Source organism: Heliangelus exortis, chromosome 7 (genome assembly GCF_036169615.1).
Source record: "Heliangelus exortis chromosome 7, bHelExo1.hap1, whole genome shotgun sequence".
NCBI classification, from domain to species: Eukaryota; Metazoa; Chordata; class Aves; order Apodiformes; family Trochilidae; genus Heliangelus; species Heliangelus exortis.
The window spans coordinates 8,814,033-8,833,910 of NC_092428.1; the positions used below are offsets into that span (position 1 = coordinate 8,814,033).

At 35.0% G+C, this 19,878-nt stretch overlaps 1 protein-coding gene across 19 annotated transcripts in view; it reads right to left on the bottom strand.

The window, feature by feature from the left end:
* CPEB3 (cytoplasmic polyadenylation element binding protein 3) overlaps positions 1 to 19,878 on the bottom strand; it is an 81,026-nt gene that overhangs the window by 38,504 nt on the left and 22,644 nt on the right. For 9 of the 19 annotated variants that reach the window (XM_071748639.1, XM_071748637.1, XM_071748636.1 and 6 more), the window contains one exon: positions 11,202 to 11,361. The exons of 3 other annotated variants lie outside the window; for them this stretch is intronic. In XM_071748639.1, coding sequence (XP_071604740.1) covers positions 11,202 to 11,361 — 160 coding nt within the window. The remainder of the gene's footprint in view (positions 1 to 11,201; positions 11,362 to 19,878) is intronic. 7 more of the 19 variants (XM_071748647.1, XM_071748644.1, XM_071748643.1 and 4 more) reach the window with 1 other exon arrangement.

The window sequence follows — 19,878 nt, forward strand, 5'->3', positions numbered from 1 at the left end:
AAATGCTAAAGGGGATGTACAGTCAGGGTAGGTGAATTATCATCTACTGAACTCAGCCCCCCAATAATAAATGCTTAATATATTTAACCATAGTGCCTTCAGTGTTATGTACTTAAAAAGAATGAAAATCACAAAATAAACAATGAAATAATTAACATCCCTTTGCTTTGTACTAGAAAAGTATTACATTTGCCATTTCAAAATAAGTCCTCAAAGTTCAACCTTGCTGCAGCTGTGCCACTTACAGTAGGCTTCAAATATGTGTCATTTATAGTAGACTTCAGAAACCAGAAGTGGGAATAAATTCACACACAGCTACTTTGTTTCAAAAGAGACTTAAGTCCACTGAAATCTACTTTTACAGCTCAACCAAGAAATGGGCAAATTCTACTAATGCTCAGATTTGGTTTAATATTATTTAACAGAGCTGAAGTATTAAAACCTTAACCTGAAGAAAGTCTGTAATAGCACTTTCTCAATTAAACCCCACTGAAACAATTTGAAATCTGTAATTTATATTAGTCCTTGTTTGGAAAAATATATAAATGGATCATTATAGCCATAAAAAAATTATTTTAATTAAGTAATGTAAATAACTTAGGCTACTTATGTGCTGTAATCCATTTTAGTTTCTCTAGATACATGGTTAAGTTTGGGAGCCAAGGAAGCAGACAACTCAAATTTCTTCACTACACTGGTACTCAAACACAGGAGATAAAGACCCACTCACTGTACTAAGGAACCAATATAACTGCTGTTCCTGCACTTCTGCAAAACCAAGTTTTAACAAATCAGCTTTGAGAAAGCAGAACTACAGCCAGTCTTCTCCAACAATTTTAGTTCCTACCAATAAGTTAAAGCCTTCTATTTTCAGTCACAGACACTGCTGTGCTGTTATTAATATTCTCTCTGAACAGATGCAAGATGAAGTTTCAGTACACTTCTGAAACTAAGACACAAACAGTGTAAGAAAAACATGTATATATTTTATTCACATTCAAATTTCATAATATTTTTTTAGAAAAAAATGCTTCCGTAATAAGAATATGAAACAAAAATCACCTCCAGAAACAAGGGGGGGGGGGGGGGGGAAGACGGGACAGAAGGAAGATAAATAAAATTCCAGTGTTTACTTTCTAACTCCTTGAGTAAAGCTTCTCTAAGAGATCTTCATTAACTACTTCAAATTTCCTAATTACAGAAATAAATCTATGCATATTTTCACATCAGTTGGGCACCGTAGAAACATTAAAGTCGCTATTATTTCACTTAGTCTAAGCTTGTGCTAAAATATTTTGTAAAGAAATATTTGCCAGACTAACACTGATTCCCTTTCTGATTCCCTTTTCTTTAACAGCACATTAATGAGCACAAGGTTAGAGGTATTAATTGTAAAGAGAAAAGGCGTATATAATAATGTGCAATTGTAAATTAATTTTGTAGTAGGGAAAGGGAACTGCTATTAAAAGAAATCAACAAAAATGTGAATGTATAATGCTTGGATGGGCCCTTCTCTTTTCCTCTGCTGAATATGAAATTCTGCTGTTTGACCGGTTTCAGAAATAGAACAGTATCTGTGACATCTGGGTTTGGTTTTTTCCTCCCTTCAGGCTGTCTGTCACTGGACCAGGTGCTGCTTGCGTGACATTCTGTCACCTGCCCTTGGCCTGCTATTTTTAAACAGTTCTTGTCAGCTATCTTTTAAGAGGAGCAGAAAATACACAGCAGCACAAGCAGAAGGACATGTTCTCACACCGAGCTAAGCAACAGTGTGGGGTAATTCTGTGCATCTTCAGAGGTCCCCTAGAGCAATTCTATAAAAACAAATTTATGGAATACTTTCAAAACACACCTGTATTAAAAGCATTCAAAGCAGACTGGTAATGCACTAATCATAAAACAATCAGTTACTAATATATATAACCTTTCAGATTAGCCACAACATAACCTTTCAGATTAGCCACAACATTTGAGTATCTTGCCCTAAAAGTGAATTAGTCAATTGAAAAAAGGCCATGTGAAGATTACAAAAACACATAATCATCTAAGGAACAATAAGAGAGTGAGCAAAAAAGGAATTATAAATGTATTAATTTAAAGGTATAGGGTGAAACTGAAATGTAATTATGAATATCTACTTTAAAGGATATATTTAGCTTAAACTCCGAAATTACTATCAGAAAGCAGGCAATTTTAAGGAAAGCACTTGTAAGCTACCTGGACCATCACAAAGTCTATTCAAATACACATTTCTAATTATAGTTTTAATATGCTATATTAAGATAAAAATTCTACTTTTCAAGAACCTTAAACACAAAAAACAGGATCACAGAGAAGTTATGAACTCCAGCAGTTCACTGAAGTCATAAATAGGAATCCTTCCAGCAACAACATCCCCAATACTTGTATTCAATGTACATCTGCCATTTTTAATTTGTCTGTCTTGGATTCGTAACTATCTACTGAGTATATTTTCAATTATTTCCTTTCATAATACACACTCATATTACTACAGTTAGGCTGCAACAATAAGCACTCCTTTACATAAGTCTAAAAAAAATCTAATTATATACTTTTGCTCTTAAAACATTTTGGAGTATAAATTAGGGTTTAATTATTCTTGTACAGCCCAGGCTGTACTTTTGCATATCTAATGTCATTGAATTCCTTAAATTCTCTCTCCTAACAGCATTTGGAGAGACTTTTCTGGCTGGACTGTGTTAAGTACTCTGCTGCATGCCCAATATCATGCTTGTCATGGCAGAGAGCCCAATTTCTTTCCAATTTTTTTAGAGCACATCCCAAGTATGGGCATCTTCTGTATTATATTGGAAATAAGATTAATTCCACTTCATTTTTGTAGAAAAGAGTAATGATTTTGAAACAATTTTTTAATTTTTCCAATAACTTAAGGAAACATACCTCTTCCCAAATATTAGTATCTTTATTAAATAATTCACAAATAGATACTCTGGTATTTTTTAATTATGCCTATGTAATTTCAAGTTACATTAATAGTTTTGAGAAAACATGCTCCAGAAATAAGAAACCTGACTATCAGGGAGAGTCTTATCAGTATTGCAGTTTTTTTGACAATGTCTAGGTGTCAGGCTTGCCCATAGTGGTCCCTTTAATCTCAACTTTTAAAAATCAAATTCATAACAGATATTCAAGTTTATGAGCACAATCTGTTCACAGCTCAGTGTAGAACTGATCTTCAATTTCATCTTTGTTTATATGTGCTGGTATTAACATTATTTTCCGATGTCTGAAGCAAATACCAGTGATTTACCAGTTCTAGATTTGTAAGTACTGATTTTGTTTTGTAAGATTTCTGAATTAATTTTCTGGTTTTATTAATTTTCTCTTCCTAAGTGCTCTATGCTTTTTTAAATTTGGATAATCCTAATGAGGTCTTGGACACCAACACTCAGTAGTGAAAGTTTTTTAAGAATACAGTTACCTATTCTCATAATTTTCATGTTATAATCAACATTCCAAGAAACAATGCTTGTTGGTCTTATATTGAGTAAAACTTCTCACACTGTTTTACCTCATGGCTTTAACCAAGACTGACTGCTTACATTGATTCAGAAATTGCTATTTGGAATAAGATTTGCTAAAGAATAGCAAAGCTGGTCTACTTTTGACCTGTCCTGAACTTACTAGGGATGAGAACTTCCTCTCATATAGTTCTTAAGATCACAGAATCACAGAATTCCCTTGGTTGGAAAATTACCTTCAAGATCATCAAGTCCAACCACTGGCCTAACACTGACAAGACCTTAACCAACCCATATCCCCAGGTACTATGTCTGTACAACTCCCAAATACCTCCAGGGGTGGTGACTCCACCATTGCTCTGGGCAGCCTGTTCCAATGCCTCATGACCCTTTCAGTGAAGAAATCCTTCCTGATATCCAAGCTAAGCCTCACCTGATCACTGTTGACATCAATTACAAATTATGACTAGAGATTCCAGTTGCAGGGTGAAATGAAACTGGCAACAGGACTAGGTTTGCTGTACTTCCTTAGTGATAATATCTCTTTTATCATTCTTTTCTCTGCTATCAAATGTTTTCAAAGCTGGTACCAACAAAAGGCATTACAAAACAGAAATAATTATTTGGATAGCAAGTGGTGTAGAACAAAGTCAAAGAGAAGTGTAAAAACCCAAGCAAGACCAGTATTCCCTCCAACACCTGAAGCAAGATTCTTTTGACCTGTATGTATTTGGGGGTCCAATTTACAGCACAACCTAACACCTTCACAGACACTCATTCCCAGCTCAACCATGAGAGTCTTCCCTTCATGACTCACAAGGGGCTAAAAAGCACGAAGTATGTTTGTGAATATGTAAGAACTTAATTTTTTTTTATCTGAGTAGACCTCAGACCATGCTTCTCCCTCTTCCTTCCAAAATACAGACCCTTAAAACTGAACATTACATTAACTACATTAACTGAACATATATGCCCACAACTATTTGAAAAGTAAGAACTGTACAAGCAAGGGTCTGTGTAAAAAATTATAAAAATAAAAGATAATTCTCTGAAGTTCATTGGTTTGGGTTTTTTCCTTTCTTTTCCTTCCTCCGCTCCTTAAGTCTATCCGCCATTTTTCATACTCGTAATTTAAACACCTACTTGGGACTTAAATATCTTTTATCTTTTCTATTGTTTGCCAGAAGAGAAATATGAAGAACTATCACCGTGTTTACGCATACATATTTCTACTGTGCAAATACATACTGTGGCAATATGAGCAGGAGTATGTAATTATCAGCTATGGATACCAGTAATAGGGCTTGCTGATATGAATATCTTCCTACCACTGACTATCAGAGGACACACTGGATGGCAGCAGCAAATTAGGATGTATGATGATAGTATGGGATCACTGAAGAAAGCACTTATTTTAAAAAATATGAACCATGGCACAGTTGTATTCTGTACTGAAAAGAAATATTAAAGAGGCTTTTCTTGAATAAAGAGAGTTTGAAATGCAAAAGGGAACAAAGTATGTTTCCATTAAAACAATTAGCTTGAGTGGCCTAATTTTACACACAAATAGGTGTGCAAACACATTTGTCTGTTCACTCTGGTTTTCATGTGCATTTACAGAGAGGTGTTTGGTAGCATTAGGTTAATGGTTAGACTCAATGTTCTAGAAGGTCTTATCCAATCAAAATTATTGTATGACCACGGAGTGTTCGAGAAACGTTGTTACAGTGCAGTTCTTTCTACTGAAAGTGTTGCAAAAAGTTCTGAGTGGCGCCATTTTTAGGGCTGAGATGACAACACTTGTTCTGTTTGCACAACCTTTGTGTTGGACTGCTGACTGCAAATAGAAACATGATCCATTCACCTTCACTGTTCTCAGGACATATGGCAAACTTCCTGCTTTGCTTACAAGCTTATGAAAATTTAAAGCTGAACAAAATATAGTGATGTGCACTGAATTTAACTGAAGATCAAGATGAAATAGTAAAAGACCATGCTACACATATTACAGTATTGTCCAAGTTGCACATAATCTCCAAACACTACTGTCAAGCCTCAAGCTTGACAATCTATTAACTTAAATCAATCTGTTGATTTAAGTTAAATGCAAACCAGAAATCTTAAAATTTACTTAGTTTACAAATTACTTGATATGGTCCTTTTAAGAGTAAAAGACTCTGGACACAAGGAACTTCAATTCTGTTGTTGTGGAAATATATAGTAACTATTAAATATCAAGATGAAAATTTCCCTCACAGCCACTGTTTCTACCTCTGAACTGTTGCATATTTGCATTCAAAGTCTCAGAAATCTCAGAACAACAAATGGCAAGACAGTCATGGACTATGTACATTCTACTGAAATTTTATAAGCTAATCACCACATATTTTATTTATCCTTCTACAGTATGATATCCATTCAAATTAGTTTTAATAAAGCCTACTCTTGAGAGTGCATGTGTTACACTTGAAAATGTATCACATTCATAGTTTATGAAACCCTCAGACTTTTTGTTAGGGATTGCCACATTACCAAAGTTTGTTTCCATTCTGATTTAGAATAAAACCAAGTATTGAAGTTATCTACTGTAACAGTAAATTTAAAATAAATATTTTGAAGAAGCATAATTTCTTTCCTCAGTTTTATACTTCAGTTCAGTGTTGTGACCTGTCAGTAGCACATGTGCATAGATATGATCTAACACAGATGAAATATATTACTGAATCTTTTAAAAAATGGAACAAAGGCAGCTGCTAGCTACTACTGATCAAAATATTTTTGACAGATCAGAATGCCTCTGTGTTGCAATGCAGTAGTTTGACATAGATAAATACATTGCAACAGAGGCATATTATACCATAGACAGGAGACACTTTGATGTAGGAAAGAAATTTTTTGTCAGTAATAAGTAGCACCTACTGATAGCTATTCTGATAATACAGTATTGTCCTACAGCATTAGGTAGAAGCAATACATAAATACTGACAGGCTATAAAATACTGCAAATACATCCTTTCTTCATTAAAGCCAAACTCTACCAATGTTTTAATAGCATATATTTTATTGGCAGTTTAAGAAAAATATCTTAGAAAATATTGCACACTTCTGCATATAGGTCTAGTTACGACTGACACAGGCAACAACCAGATATCCTTGGTCATATACAATAATTCATCTTTAACTACAAGCAGCTTAGCAGCTCTTTTATTGTACTTTTCCCCCCCCTTTTTGAAAGGAGAAGAGGATAGATGAGTATTGACTGAAAGAAGAAAAATGTTGAAGCTCATCCTGATGGCAGAGAAAGCAGGTAAAGAAGTCTGCATAACTGTCTTGGGAGAAAAGAAAGTGAGACTTCCTTTTTAGAGTTTACATTCCCTAGATCTCAAAGCATGAAAATGACAAACAATGTGTAAAGCTACACAGTTCCCAGACTACGAGTACAGAAAGACCGAAACCCACAGCACAGTACCCCTATCTGGCAGGAAAAGCTGAGAAGATATCTGTTTTATAAAGAAACAGAAGAAGAGCTGACACCAACCACTTTCCCCTAAGACTGGGCCCAAGATTAAAATACAACATAGATAAACTGGTAATTTATCCAAGTCCAGAAATCTCAGAGCTAGATATCAAATCTCTCTTAGAGCAAGAAACACACAAAATTAACTAAGTGACCCTAACTCTCCTAGCAGCCAGCCTGCCAATGAGACTGAATTAGCTACTCACTCAGGACAAATAATTCAGCATTGTAGGACTGAAGATCACTTCATTTCTGCTGCAGTAAAAACACTTCAGCCTTTCTCTTGTTCCACACTTGATACCCCAGAACACCCTCAAAAAAGTCACTTAATCACATGCCCTCTTCAAGGCTAGGTGGACCACGCTTTTAAAAAGTTACCTGCTTTGGTGATGTTAAAATAAACATTATTTCCATTGCCTGCATGACAAAGTCTGATCATAGTTCAGATTCAGAAAAAGTATGAAGTTCAAATACTATGAACAAGAGGACAGACTCTTCATTTCTCAGTCCTGAGCACTTTCACTACTTCCACTGAGATCATGAGGAACTTACAACCCAAAATGAAAATTGTATCTCAGAACCATTTCAATTTGGTTTTTATATCAGATTCTTGTATGGTTAACCTTTCTGTCCATATTCTCATCTAAAGCACTTGTTTTGTGTTCAAGATAATTATTTTTTGTTCCAAGTATCTGCTGGAATGTGAGGGGGCACATATGCCAAGAAGGGCTGTGTTCCAAGAAAAGAAGCAAAGTTTCGAACTTCAAATAAACCACCTGCAATATTTCATTATAACACATTTACTGACAGTACTAAAAATACGTATTTGCTGAAGAGTTGGTTGCCAGCAGCAGGTTGAAATGATCCTGAAATAGCTGCATTGCCTTTGTAACATGCATTGGAGGCTCCAAATCATATACAGCTTTTCTAGAATTAAATGTCTCCATGTTTTCAAAATCCAATGCTTTGGTACTCATCTTTTCACCCATTCCATTAAAAAATTTGGATAGTAAACGTAAAGCTAAGTCACAGGTTAGTGCTGTAAGCTAGAAGTATTTGAGAAAGCAAGATTCATTTGCCAAAAAGGGGAACAACTTAAAAAGTAATTTGCAAGCTGTCTCATTACTGTTCTTTATTTCTTTTTCTGGGGGGGTTGTTTTTTAAAAATAGGATTTTTCTGGTTGTTTTACTTTTTATCTACACAAGAAAAAGGTGCATAAAACCTGGGAGAGGACAGTATTAAATGCCAGAGGAATGGAAGATTTAAAGGGAAAAAAACCACCCAGTTTACTATGAAAGACAAAGGAGGTAAAACAAAGAGGAAGCAGCTCTGAGATTTGGTTATGTTAATAAGATTCCATAAAGAGCAGTTGAAATTTTGCACAAGATGGAATCATGCAGGAATGCCTACCAAGAACTGAAAAAATCAAGCTGAAGTACATAACCTTGAGTAACTATATTCTGAAATCTTCAAGGTGAAAATAAATGAAAATATGACAATGACTTAAGAAACAAGCAAAATCAAGCAGAGATCACTTACTTTTTCAAGGTGATTACAGACTAAACTATGCTGCTACTTTAAGGGGCAGAGACAGAGGAGAGTGGGATAAATAAGAAAAAAAACAAGTGAGTTTAGAAGATATGACAAGTGACATCTGAGGAAGGTGCAGAGAAAGACAGCAGTTGAAAACATTCTGCATTTTTAGTAGAGGACAAGCAGAAAGAGGTACAGAGGAAGAGTCAAGAACAATTTTCACAGAAAAAGCAACAATGAAAATGCAATAGGAAAGTGACTTGAGTAGATCAATGTTTGCAGAGAGTGTCTTTTTTTTTTTAATTAAATGTAGTAGTTTAAAATAGTAACATAGATTTTCTTAATGCAAGGGAAGACAACACTTCTTAGAAGGGAGAATGGACATGTCCCGAAACAGCCACTTCTACAAATATTGCCAGTCATGCTGCAGAGTGTGAAAACTATGAGGAGTGGAGACATAGAAGCAAGTGCATGCTAGGTCAAGCAAAGGCTGAGGAAAAAGAAAGCAAGACAGGGAATTAACTGTATTAATAGAAAAAAAAAAAACCAAAACCCAAACCAAAACCAAACAGCTGGGCAGAAACACAGAGAGAGAGAGAACTACGGTAAACAAGACTTCTCCAACAGTTACTGGACTAGAAGGTGGAAGACAGCTAAGTAATGAGGCAGGAAGGCCAAAACAGGTGAGCAGCACTGAGTGAGAAAATAAGACAGTTAGAAAGGTCATGGAATTGCCAGTAGTTGACAGAAATAATTGCTAGAAAAGAAGTACAGCCAACAGTCTCTCCAGCAAATGGAAAAGATAGTATCAAACTTTACCGTTAGAGTTGGGACTCTTTGTTTTTACTTTTTAAGCAGAAAAAAACAGTATTACTTTCAAATGTCCATTTAAATTGGTCAAGTCTCCTACAGAAATTGATAACCTATAGATGAATATATTAAGTTTGTTTTGGAAAGCATACTTTAGTTGAAAAGCAAGAATTTCATTTCTATCTCATGAGTTAACATTAAATAGCATTATGACACAGGTGCTGCTGTGCTATGTGCCACCTCCAACACTTACACAGATTGGCTCTGCTGAGTATTGGAAACTATTCTCTACAGAATGACCCAAAAGCACAAAAAAAAAAAAAATTTTTGCCCGATATTAATTTATGTGCTAATATTCTGATCAAAAGAACATTTTTAAATTGTTATAAAGAGATAGTAATAAAAGTATAAGCAAAATTGCACTTACATGATGTTGAAGTCTTTTTCCATAATAATAGAATTTCTAATAAAAATCTCTTATTTTCTCCATGTTCCAGTTCATATGGCAATTCAGTTCAAAAAAATGTCTCAATTTGTATGTTTAAATAAATACTGCATTATAAAACACGGAGTTTTAGCTATCTTATAATATCTACTCAATTTTCCTGAGATGATTTTTTTGGTTTGTTTTGTTTCTTTTTTTTTTTTTTTTTTTTTTTTTTACAGCTTTCACGTTAACACTTATTTTGGAGGACTATGATCAGAATAGATGAGACAGTATTTCTTGCAGTTTTGAACAACTGAATAATGGTTAAAGACACATGAAGGACATAGCACAGCAAATTTCAAGATAACAGTAGAAATCACATCTTAAAAATGCTGAGACTAGAGAACCCAGATTGGTATGGCTGTAAAAATCCTCTGTACCTAAAAAGATAGAGAAAAAGGCACCAGACTGTAGACCAAGAAAAAATATTTTTCCACGTTACATATACATAGGAAAGGGGGTAAATGTGGTAGATATGACATCAGAAAAATATGTATATAAACATAAGCATAGGAAGTGCCATACAGAACTGCATTTTTTCTCTATCAGTTTCAGTGTCCTGGCTTCTTAGAACTGCATTTCTTCTCTATCAGTTTCAGTGTCCTGGCTTCTTAGAATTAGGAAAGTATTTATAGCTCAATACCTCCTTTGTATTTGGCTTACGATTTGCTTTGGCCTTCAAAGTCAGTAAGAATGTATGTAAGCAAGAATGTGCACCTATTTTTAAACTTAACCTATGAAAGATTAAGACAGAAGAGTGTCCAGGTCCACTGGGAATATTTATTCATGGAAATGCTGCCACAACCTTTCACTATTCAGTACCAGTTCAGTACCAGTACTATTCAGTATTAGAAATGGTTTCATTTCTCAAGCTACATTTGGTAGAACAAACACAGTGTAGTAGCAAAAGTAATCAAAATTTGAAAACCAAATGAAGATTCTTTTTTTTTTTTCTTTTAAGAAACCTGAAACTACTGTGGAGACTAAGCTTGATACAGTGATTTTAGAACACTGTATACTAATTGATGATCCAAAAATAAGACTGAACATGAAAAATGGACTCCAGTTTCACTACATATTTTCTGAACTGAGTGACTGCAGCAGAAGACCCAACTGTGCAGTTCGCTGATACACAAAAGCAAGTTTCTGAAATGCCAGTTAGATACTGTACACTTACAATAAATATATATACATTTCATCTTCCTACAGTAGAGATGATCATCTTAAGATGAGAAAACAGAATTTTTACATAGCTGACAACTCATTCATTAGCAAAAAGCTTACAGCAATACTGAAAAGCTGATTTTTGTTTAAACACCAAGCAAGCATGGACATATGAATATTCCTAACCTGTAAAATGATTCCTCCACATTATATCAGCGAAACTCATTGGTGGGCCACTGGGAGGGTAGTGTTTACCTTTCAGAGGCTCATGATCAGTCCTTATCATATCCATTAAGGAATTTTCCAAAGAGTGCAAGTTAAAAGTGTCATAGGGCCTATTCCGGTCCTAAAAGAAAAAAAAAAAAAAAAAGCAGAAGAAAAAAAAAAAAAAGAAAGAAAGGAAGAAAAAAAAAAAAAAGAAGAAGAAAAAAAGACTGTTATAGAAAAAATCATTTTCTAACACAGGCTTACTTTATATTTTATAATATGTCATCATCCATTTCTACATTTCTGCTCAATAGAACTTTTTATATTACAAAAAAAAGAAAAAAGGATAAAAATAAGCCTACTGTTGTTAAATTATACCTTTCATTTTGCAACTGCTGCTTTCACCAGTAGTGCTATGCAGAGGTCTTTTAATACTTCTAAAGTATATACACAAACAACAGTTAAATCTAAAAAATATCATTTCAATAACAACTTGTCAATAGTAAGAACTATGAAACATTGATCTTTACACTGGATAAGTGAAATTGTTTCAGAGTTCGGAGATTTATTTTTTTTTACAGCTTCATCTGCCTTCTGTCACAGTTATACTTCAATCTCAGAGCTGAAGCAAACAATGCTTCAGATGCCAGCAGGCACATTTGTTCCAAACAGTACCAAGTAATTCTTCAAATGTCTATCATGAATCTCACAGATTTAAGGAAATACACTAGATGCAGGACAAAAAAAAAGGTAAGTTATACCACACTTTGAAACTAGGGCACTCAAAACCTGAGTAAGTATTGGTCTGTATTGTCTCAATCTCTCATTTTTAATTTGCATCTGATTTTTAATAATTACAAGGGAAAGAGGAAAAAAACCCCAAACTTAAAATTTAAAATTGTAAGAGAAGAAGCAGCAGTTGTAATGGAAAATTTAACACAAACTTATTAAGATAAAGTATTATTTGTCTTGAACTCTCTTTTTCTTAGATTTTATTTAAATGCAACTGAGAGAATGAGTACACAAGTTTAATTAAGCTGTCTTCCAATATTCCTGTTCTGGAATTCAAATAAACACACTAAAGTGTTTGCTGTTACATAAAGTTCTGAAATACAGATATTCCTACTGCAAAAAATCTCATGTCTGTCTACTCCACACCAGAGATGTAACTTCCTTCTCCAACATACTAATTTTTATTTTCTATAAATGGGCTGGCATTATTTTCTTTACACATTTATTTCATCTACTGAGCACTTCCTGGAAGTCAAACATGATGTCCAAAGAACAATATCTGATTTCTGCTAGAACCTAAGCACTCAAGCTCAAATGAGCTCACTAATTTTAAATTTTCCTTGCTGACAGTTTTTATGTCTTCTGCATCTACTTAGAATGCAAATATTTCTATACCATAAGAAAGCAGATTAGGGTAGGGGGCTGGGTGGGAGGAGGTGGCAGGAGGACACCACCACAAAACAAACAAAACCAAGACAACAACCCGAACACATCAACCAAAACAAAACAAACACAAAAACCAAAGGTGAGCTTTTTTTTGTTAAAACAGCTCATTGCTTGGTAATATGTAGCAGGAGAGCAGAAACGTAATTACATATAATCCATGTTATTCCCTCAAAGAAAGAATTTTAGTCATCTCTTTCTATTTCTTTCTTTTAATTACCATTTAAAAATCTGTACTGTGGCTACAAGACGAGATTGGATGTTATAGTACTGGACTATGGCATCTTTTTGAAGAACTATGAAAGCAAGCATAGCTTAAATCTACACAGGGGTGGGAAAGTATTTTTTTAGTCAGATCAGTCCCCCAATCTCATTTACTATACAGGTGTAGCAGAGTTGAGCTCTATAGTAAACACTGGCAGGAGAGCAAAAGGACAGGACTGCTGCTTTTGCCAACAACGATAATTTATTCCAGTTTTAAACATTCCTGAAATTACAGCTTTATAGGCTGGAAGGAGTGAGTTCAGAAGAGGACAAAGCCTACAAATTTAATTTAATCATCCTTGATTAACATATGTATGTTATATTTTAAGTATACTACTATAGCAGCAAATCGTTGGGAGAACTTTCTTTGTTCTGAAAATTCTCAAAGAGCTGTCCAAATGGAAACGTGAAAAAAGGGGAGGAAATCCATGTAACATCTAATACAAGGCTATAGAGAGTATGTTTGCTAGAATATGGGATGTTTCTAACCTTCTTAAGGGGTGTACAAACCTGCAATAGGTTTCAAGATTCAATTAGACCTACACTGGACACAGGAAGATCAATTTAATTGAAACCCTTTGCCTATTTTAATACTTTCCACTACAGTACTTGAATAAGCTGAACCAAGTAGAAGAAATTTAGAGAGAACACAGGTTTACATGTATTGCTGTGCTATGTGCACAAGTATCACCCATGCAAACTTCAGACTTTTAGTGTGGGTGATAAAAAATAAAAAGAGCTAACATTCTAGTGACTAAGTAAAAGGGCTTAATAGCTTTCATTTGAGTAGTAACTCATTTATACTCAGATTTAAAGACTGGCTCCCAAATTAATCAATTTCTTCCAAGAAGCCTGGTGTATACATGCACAGGATGATGCTTCCTGGTTTCTGAGCATGAACAGGATCTCCTGGTTTTGTGAACTGATAGTGTTCCATCTCCAAGATTTGCTTTTTGCATTGTTTCCACAGGCTACCAATCTACTGCCAAACAATCCCAACAATGGAGAGAACATGAGATCTTTGCAAGGAAGCTCTGGGACCAGGAATGAAAATCTGCAGAAAGGTAAAGTAGGATTAAAAACTTGGGGAAGTAGCTTGAAAATCAAACAAATCTGGAAAATCTTGGAATCTTCTAGAGAAGACTACATTATGGATAAAAGAGAAATCTCCAGCTACAAGGCACTGTCTTTGGATACACAGCAGTCATTAAGTTAGCAAAAGATTAAGTCCAGCCTACCCATGCTGTAGTCCAGCCATGCTGGGTAGGTCCAGCCTACCCAGTCCTGCCATGTAGTGACAGCAGATCCTTCATTCCTTGTTAGTTTCTAGAGAATGTGGCATCATATTTCAGTTCTTAAAATACTACAGACTTGAAAGAAAGCAAGCCAGATTAATAATTACAACTCATAAAGATATGAGTCCCAGAACTTTAAAGTCCATCCTTGGCTGTTTTATGTTAACCCACTGACACAGACTTCCTCAAAGTGTATGCTAAGCACAGTGAAAAATTACAAATGCATATACAGGATCAGATTTTTGAAGGATCATAAAGTGAAATACACTTCCAGTTGAAGCATAGCCTCAACTTTCTATATCTAGGTATCTTGTAAAACTGATTAAAAATATCATGAAACAAAGTCTCTGTAATCTGTCCGTTAATTTACAGTGTCTGTCTGTTAATTTACAAAAACCAACAGAACAATTTAAAAAACTGCAGTAACTCTGCCAAAAAATAACAGTGCAGTGAAGACAAAAATAAAATGTGAAAATACAATAATTTGCATTTTACCTGCACTTTACACCTATGATTATGCTAGTTCTTAGCTACACAACCACAATAATTTTTCAGAGGTCTCCAGTCTCCATTCAATACATGTAATGAATCAGCTCCAAGGATGATGCTTTGAAGAGGCCTCTGTCTCTAGGAGAGATGCCTGCGTTGCTTATTCCAAGAGATGGCCAATATTTAATCAGTGTGTCAGCAAATTTCATGATGGGAAAAGACATCCTTTAAGTTAGGGGTAATCTTAATTATGAAACAAAGATTACTTAGCAGTACCTGAAGTATGTAATTGACATGTATGCAATATTACCTGAAATCAAAAGAACTCTTCCTTTGCTACACCCTGTAAGGTGGTGTGCTTATTTGTTTTGTGGTGTGCCCCCTTCAGACTCAGAACATGGGTATGTAAGGGCAAGGCATACCTAGTACTACTTCTGTTTCCTTCCAATAAATACACAAACCGTGTCTTTATTGGAAAGATAAAGAACTGAGAAAAGAATATATGACTTCATTATGAATGACAAAGCCAAGACCAGATCTGTAGTTGGGGCCATTTTTTAGTACACAATCAACAAACCCTCAGATACCCAGACCCTTCCAAAGATACATTTCCCTGTGTCTATATATTTCCATCTATCTGCTGACTTCCGATTAAGCTTCCAAGCTTCCCGTATTCTGAACAATATATCCATTTCAGTAATTTCAGTGTTCTACATTCTTATGCTGCCCTAAATTCTCAAGCTTCCTGCAGCAGTATATGGCACAATGCAGTATAACTCTGCCAAGCAAGATGGCCTCCATGCACTGAATTTTTGTCACCAGAATACCAAAACTACAGATGTTTTCACAGAAGTCTCAGCATTTTTTACTTACTTGTTTCTGTGACAATACATGTAGTAATTTCATGAGAAGGAAGAGATGAGATCCTAGAGAATGGCTAAAATTAATATGGCTTAAACAACTTTCCTATCAATGCAAACATCTTCACTGTGGTCACTGCTGTGTTTCATTCTTCTGTGCCTGACATAAGCCTGGATTTGGCTGCACAGGACTGCTACGCTTTGCCAACTAAAGCTGAAGTCAATGAAGGCACAGCTTCTAATAAATACAGGGTAAAATGCCAGCATTGTTAAACTGGGTTTGCTCATTCTGCTCTAGCACCTGCAGCAGGGGTTATTATTAACAACACGAGGAAAACAAGTTAGTCTCACTCCAGTATCCCAATACAAACCAGCAAGAACAGCAACTGAAAAAAAAAAGTATTGTGGAAGTTTGGCTTGGGGCACACTTGATCTACCATGCTGGTGCACAGGAAGGACCACATATAGCAAGCTCTAAATATTCCCTGAGCAGTTTTTAGCTCCTAGCAGCTTCAGCTGTGATACAATTCTACTTGCATTTTCAGAAAGTTTAAAGAAAAAAAAACAAACAACCTTCCAACAAACAGGAAATGTGAGAAATATGGTCACATGGTAAAGTGATCACTTTGCAAAAGAAGAAAAAAAGCCTTGTAGATAGCAAGTGTTACTTCCTTTGCAGTTTGGTGCTGGAATGCTACCAATAACAACATGACTGGCAACACAGATGTAGTATGCAGAACTAGAATAATGAGAAATTTCAGTAATTTTTTCCTAATATTTGATTTCATAAAAATATAAACAAATAACACACAAGTACAATTATCTAAATTACAGGATGGGAAAAATAAAGTTGTCTAGTTCTAAGTAAATGCAGTTGGTGGGAAAAATAAAGTCTAGTACTAAGACTTAATAGAATTTTAATTCCACTTTCTTTTTTGATCTTTCCAATTAATTTTGGATAGTATTTAACTAAGCTGTATTTATTATGTTTTGTTACTGGAACAAAAAGCAGAATGTTTTCTTACATTATTATTGCTCTTGGAACACCCACAGAAGAAACACATCAACTTTTAATACATTTGTCTTTTTTTTTCACTACCAACTACAGCACATTTTACTTTCGAAGGTGTTCAGAGGTTCACTGTGCAAAACGTGGGTTTTGAATAAGGCAAAGTTTGTTCAAAAAGCTTCTAAGAAAAATAAGGAAGTTTAACACAAATATAAAACAATATCTGATTGTATGTAGATTATGGAAATACTTCCCTATAAACTGAAAAATAACATTACAGAACTCAATTAACAATATTTAACCATCTTGTATGTTACATAAACTTTCACTGCTAACATGCAAGAACTCGGATGGAATGCAAAAGCTTTGAAAACTTGACCTATTCGAACAACTTTTCCACAGGCAGAGGAAAAGGCTATATTCAAACTCGACCCCCTCAAATTCTGAACTTTAAAATGTTACAAGAAAACTAAAATGTTTCAACTGAAATGTTTATAATTTTTATTTCCAAATGAACTAAAGAGCATGGGAATAAGAAGGGATACAACAGGCATTATATAGAATTACATAAACTAATATAATTTATATTTTTCAGTTTAAAGGTAATTTTACCCTGTAGTTGAGATTCCCTATTAGTATAACTTAATGCATCAAAGTATACACAAAAATGTTGAGGCTTTATAGCCATAAGTTTAGCATCATAATCACTTAAACAGAATATCCCGACAAGCTTACTGAATATTAACTATTTCCTTGCAAACTTCAAGAAAGTAAGTGATAGAATTTGCTGTTTTCCTAAATAGAAAGGTAGTAGCTGTAAGGAAGACTAAGAGGAAAACATTAACTGTTTCCCTTGTTTGGATAATTCGTGTTGGACATGCTATGGCCCCATACAGTATGGCCCTATTGGATACAAACTATATACACACACACAAGATTTATACGTGTATGTATATACGTATATATCTTGTCCTATATTGCATTGTTAATTTCTTTCATCAGAGCTTTACTAAGCAATAGCCTGGTTACTATGTTCTTTGAAGCACCCTTACCTGTTTTTCCAATACAGACTTTTATAATATGCCAAACTTACTACTAACATGATCACTATTATTATTTCTTCTAGATTCAAAGCCATTAAAGTGCATAGTCAAATGTTTAAATCACCTAACACAATCCTCCCATAGGGGACACTTTATTACCATCATACAGAAGAATAATATACTTAGTATTTCAAATATCTTCCTTTTGTGATAAAAATAATTATACAACGTGTTTAAAAAACTCAGACACACCCACCACCAGAAAACCAAAATAATCTAAAAACCAGCTATTATTCTTACACCCCATTACATTACTGTAGAGAATGATCTGCAGACGTTACAACTGACTGAACACTCACTGAAAGGATTCATGTTTAGTCATATCTTGTCCAATGTGATGCTTTAGATAAAAATCTGCTTATCAGTCCTGCTGCTGAATGCATCTCAAAAAGCTGATGCATCCACTTTCTTTTATCGCTACTGATTCCAGTAACAAACAGTTCTAACACTTGCAAAATATAGGATTAAATTAGTTACACCCAAGATGATTACCAATTCACAAAAACAAGCAAGTGGAAAAAAAAAACAACTCAGCAGTAGAATTTACAAGGCCATTCATTACACCCTTGAGCTATTAAAATGACATAATTTAACTGGTTTGCTGGTCTGCTGTGCAAGAGTCCAACACTGATTAGTTACCTCTCAGCTTCTACCACCCTGTTCAGTAGAATGATGCTGATATCCCATAGCAAGGAAAAAACAACATTGACCTATGAACACCTTGCCAGCTAAATCAGCACAAGTTAAGTGCAAACCTCAAATCATTAGATGAAAGCACTAAAAACATATAAACACTGCAAATGGAGGAAAAGAGTACTTGGAATGCAACAGCAAAAAAGGATCTAAACGATGACCCTTTGCAGTCTGAACCATTTAATATACAAGAGAGTAGAGACATTCTGTTTAAGGAAGCTGTTGTCTCAGATTTACAATAGGAGCAGTCTGTATCATGGCATTACAGGATAATGAAACAAAAGAGGAGACAGAAAAGGATACAAGTAATAACTGTCAAACAGGTGTCTGAACACCACTGCCCAGTAGCTTAATTTACAGTGACCACCACCGTAAAGAAACCTCAAGGATTTCTCTGAAACAGAAACAGTGGTTTTGCACACAGTTACCAATCATTAGCAAGGTGGGATATATTGGTAAGGCTAAAAAAAAAAGTGTTAAAAAAATGTGTATGCCTTATGACAAACAAAATACTGTCTCTCACCCAAACTCACTGTGCTTTTAACAATGCCAGTAAAATAACATCTAACAGGCATATGTCAAGTCAGGCTCCTGTTTCATTAGTATTATGTTCAGGAAACAGACCAATTAGATATTGGGAAGGAATTTTTTGCTGTGAGGGTGGTGGCACACTGGAACCAGTTGCCCAGAGAAGCTGTGGCTGTCCCCTCCCTGGAGTGTTCAAGCCCAGGCTGGATGGAGCTTTGAGCAACCTGGTCAAGTGGCATGTGTTCCTGCCCATGCAGAAGCACTGGAATGAGATGATATCTTTAAAAGGGCCCTTCCAACTCCAACCATTCTATGATTCTATGAATACAGCCTTTTATTTCAAAAAGGAACCCAACAAAATGTTCAGTGGAAACAGTTGCTCAGTAAAGAGGAAGAAAAAAGTGGGTTTGTTTACCAGTATTTACTCACAGGCCTAAAACAGGCCTAATTTTTCTCAATGAAAAATAGCTCTCAAAGAAAAGAGGAGATAATCTTTTCATTGTGGCATCACTTTGCATCCAGCAGGATTCAAAGAAAATGTTTAACCTATTAGATGCCATATACTTCTAATCACTAGAAGTACTTGTTCACAGGATGATTAATATGCATGAAAAAATGTGGCACAAAACCTAAAACCTTCTTTGAAGAGGTACACATAGAAATACACTCTGTCAGCTTCTTCTAATGGGGACTGAGATTAGTTAGGCAACTAATGTTCTCCATCCTGGGACTTTATTGAGGACATAATCTATCACAGAAAGACACCTTTTCATAAGGGAAAGAGGCCTACAGGCTCTCTCGAGCTGTGCACCTACTTTTAAACATGAGCTGAGGACTCCTCTTAGAGCCACTGGAATATAAGGCAATCATTTTCCTAAACTGTCTTAAGAATATTTGCTATTAACTATTTAATTAGCTTCAAAGATATGCAAGGCTGCAGATATGCAACTGAACAGATGG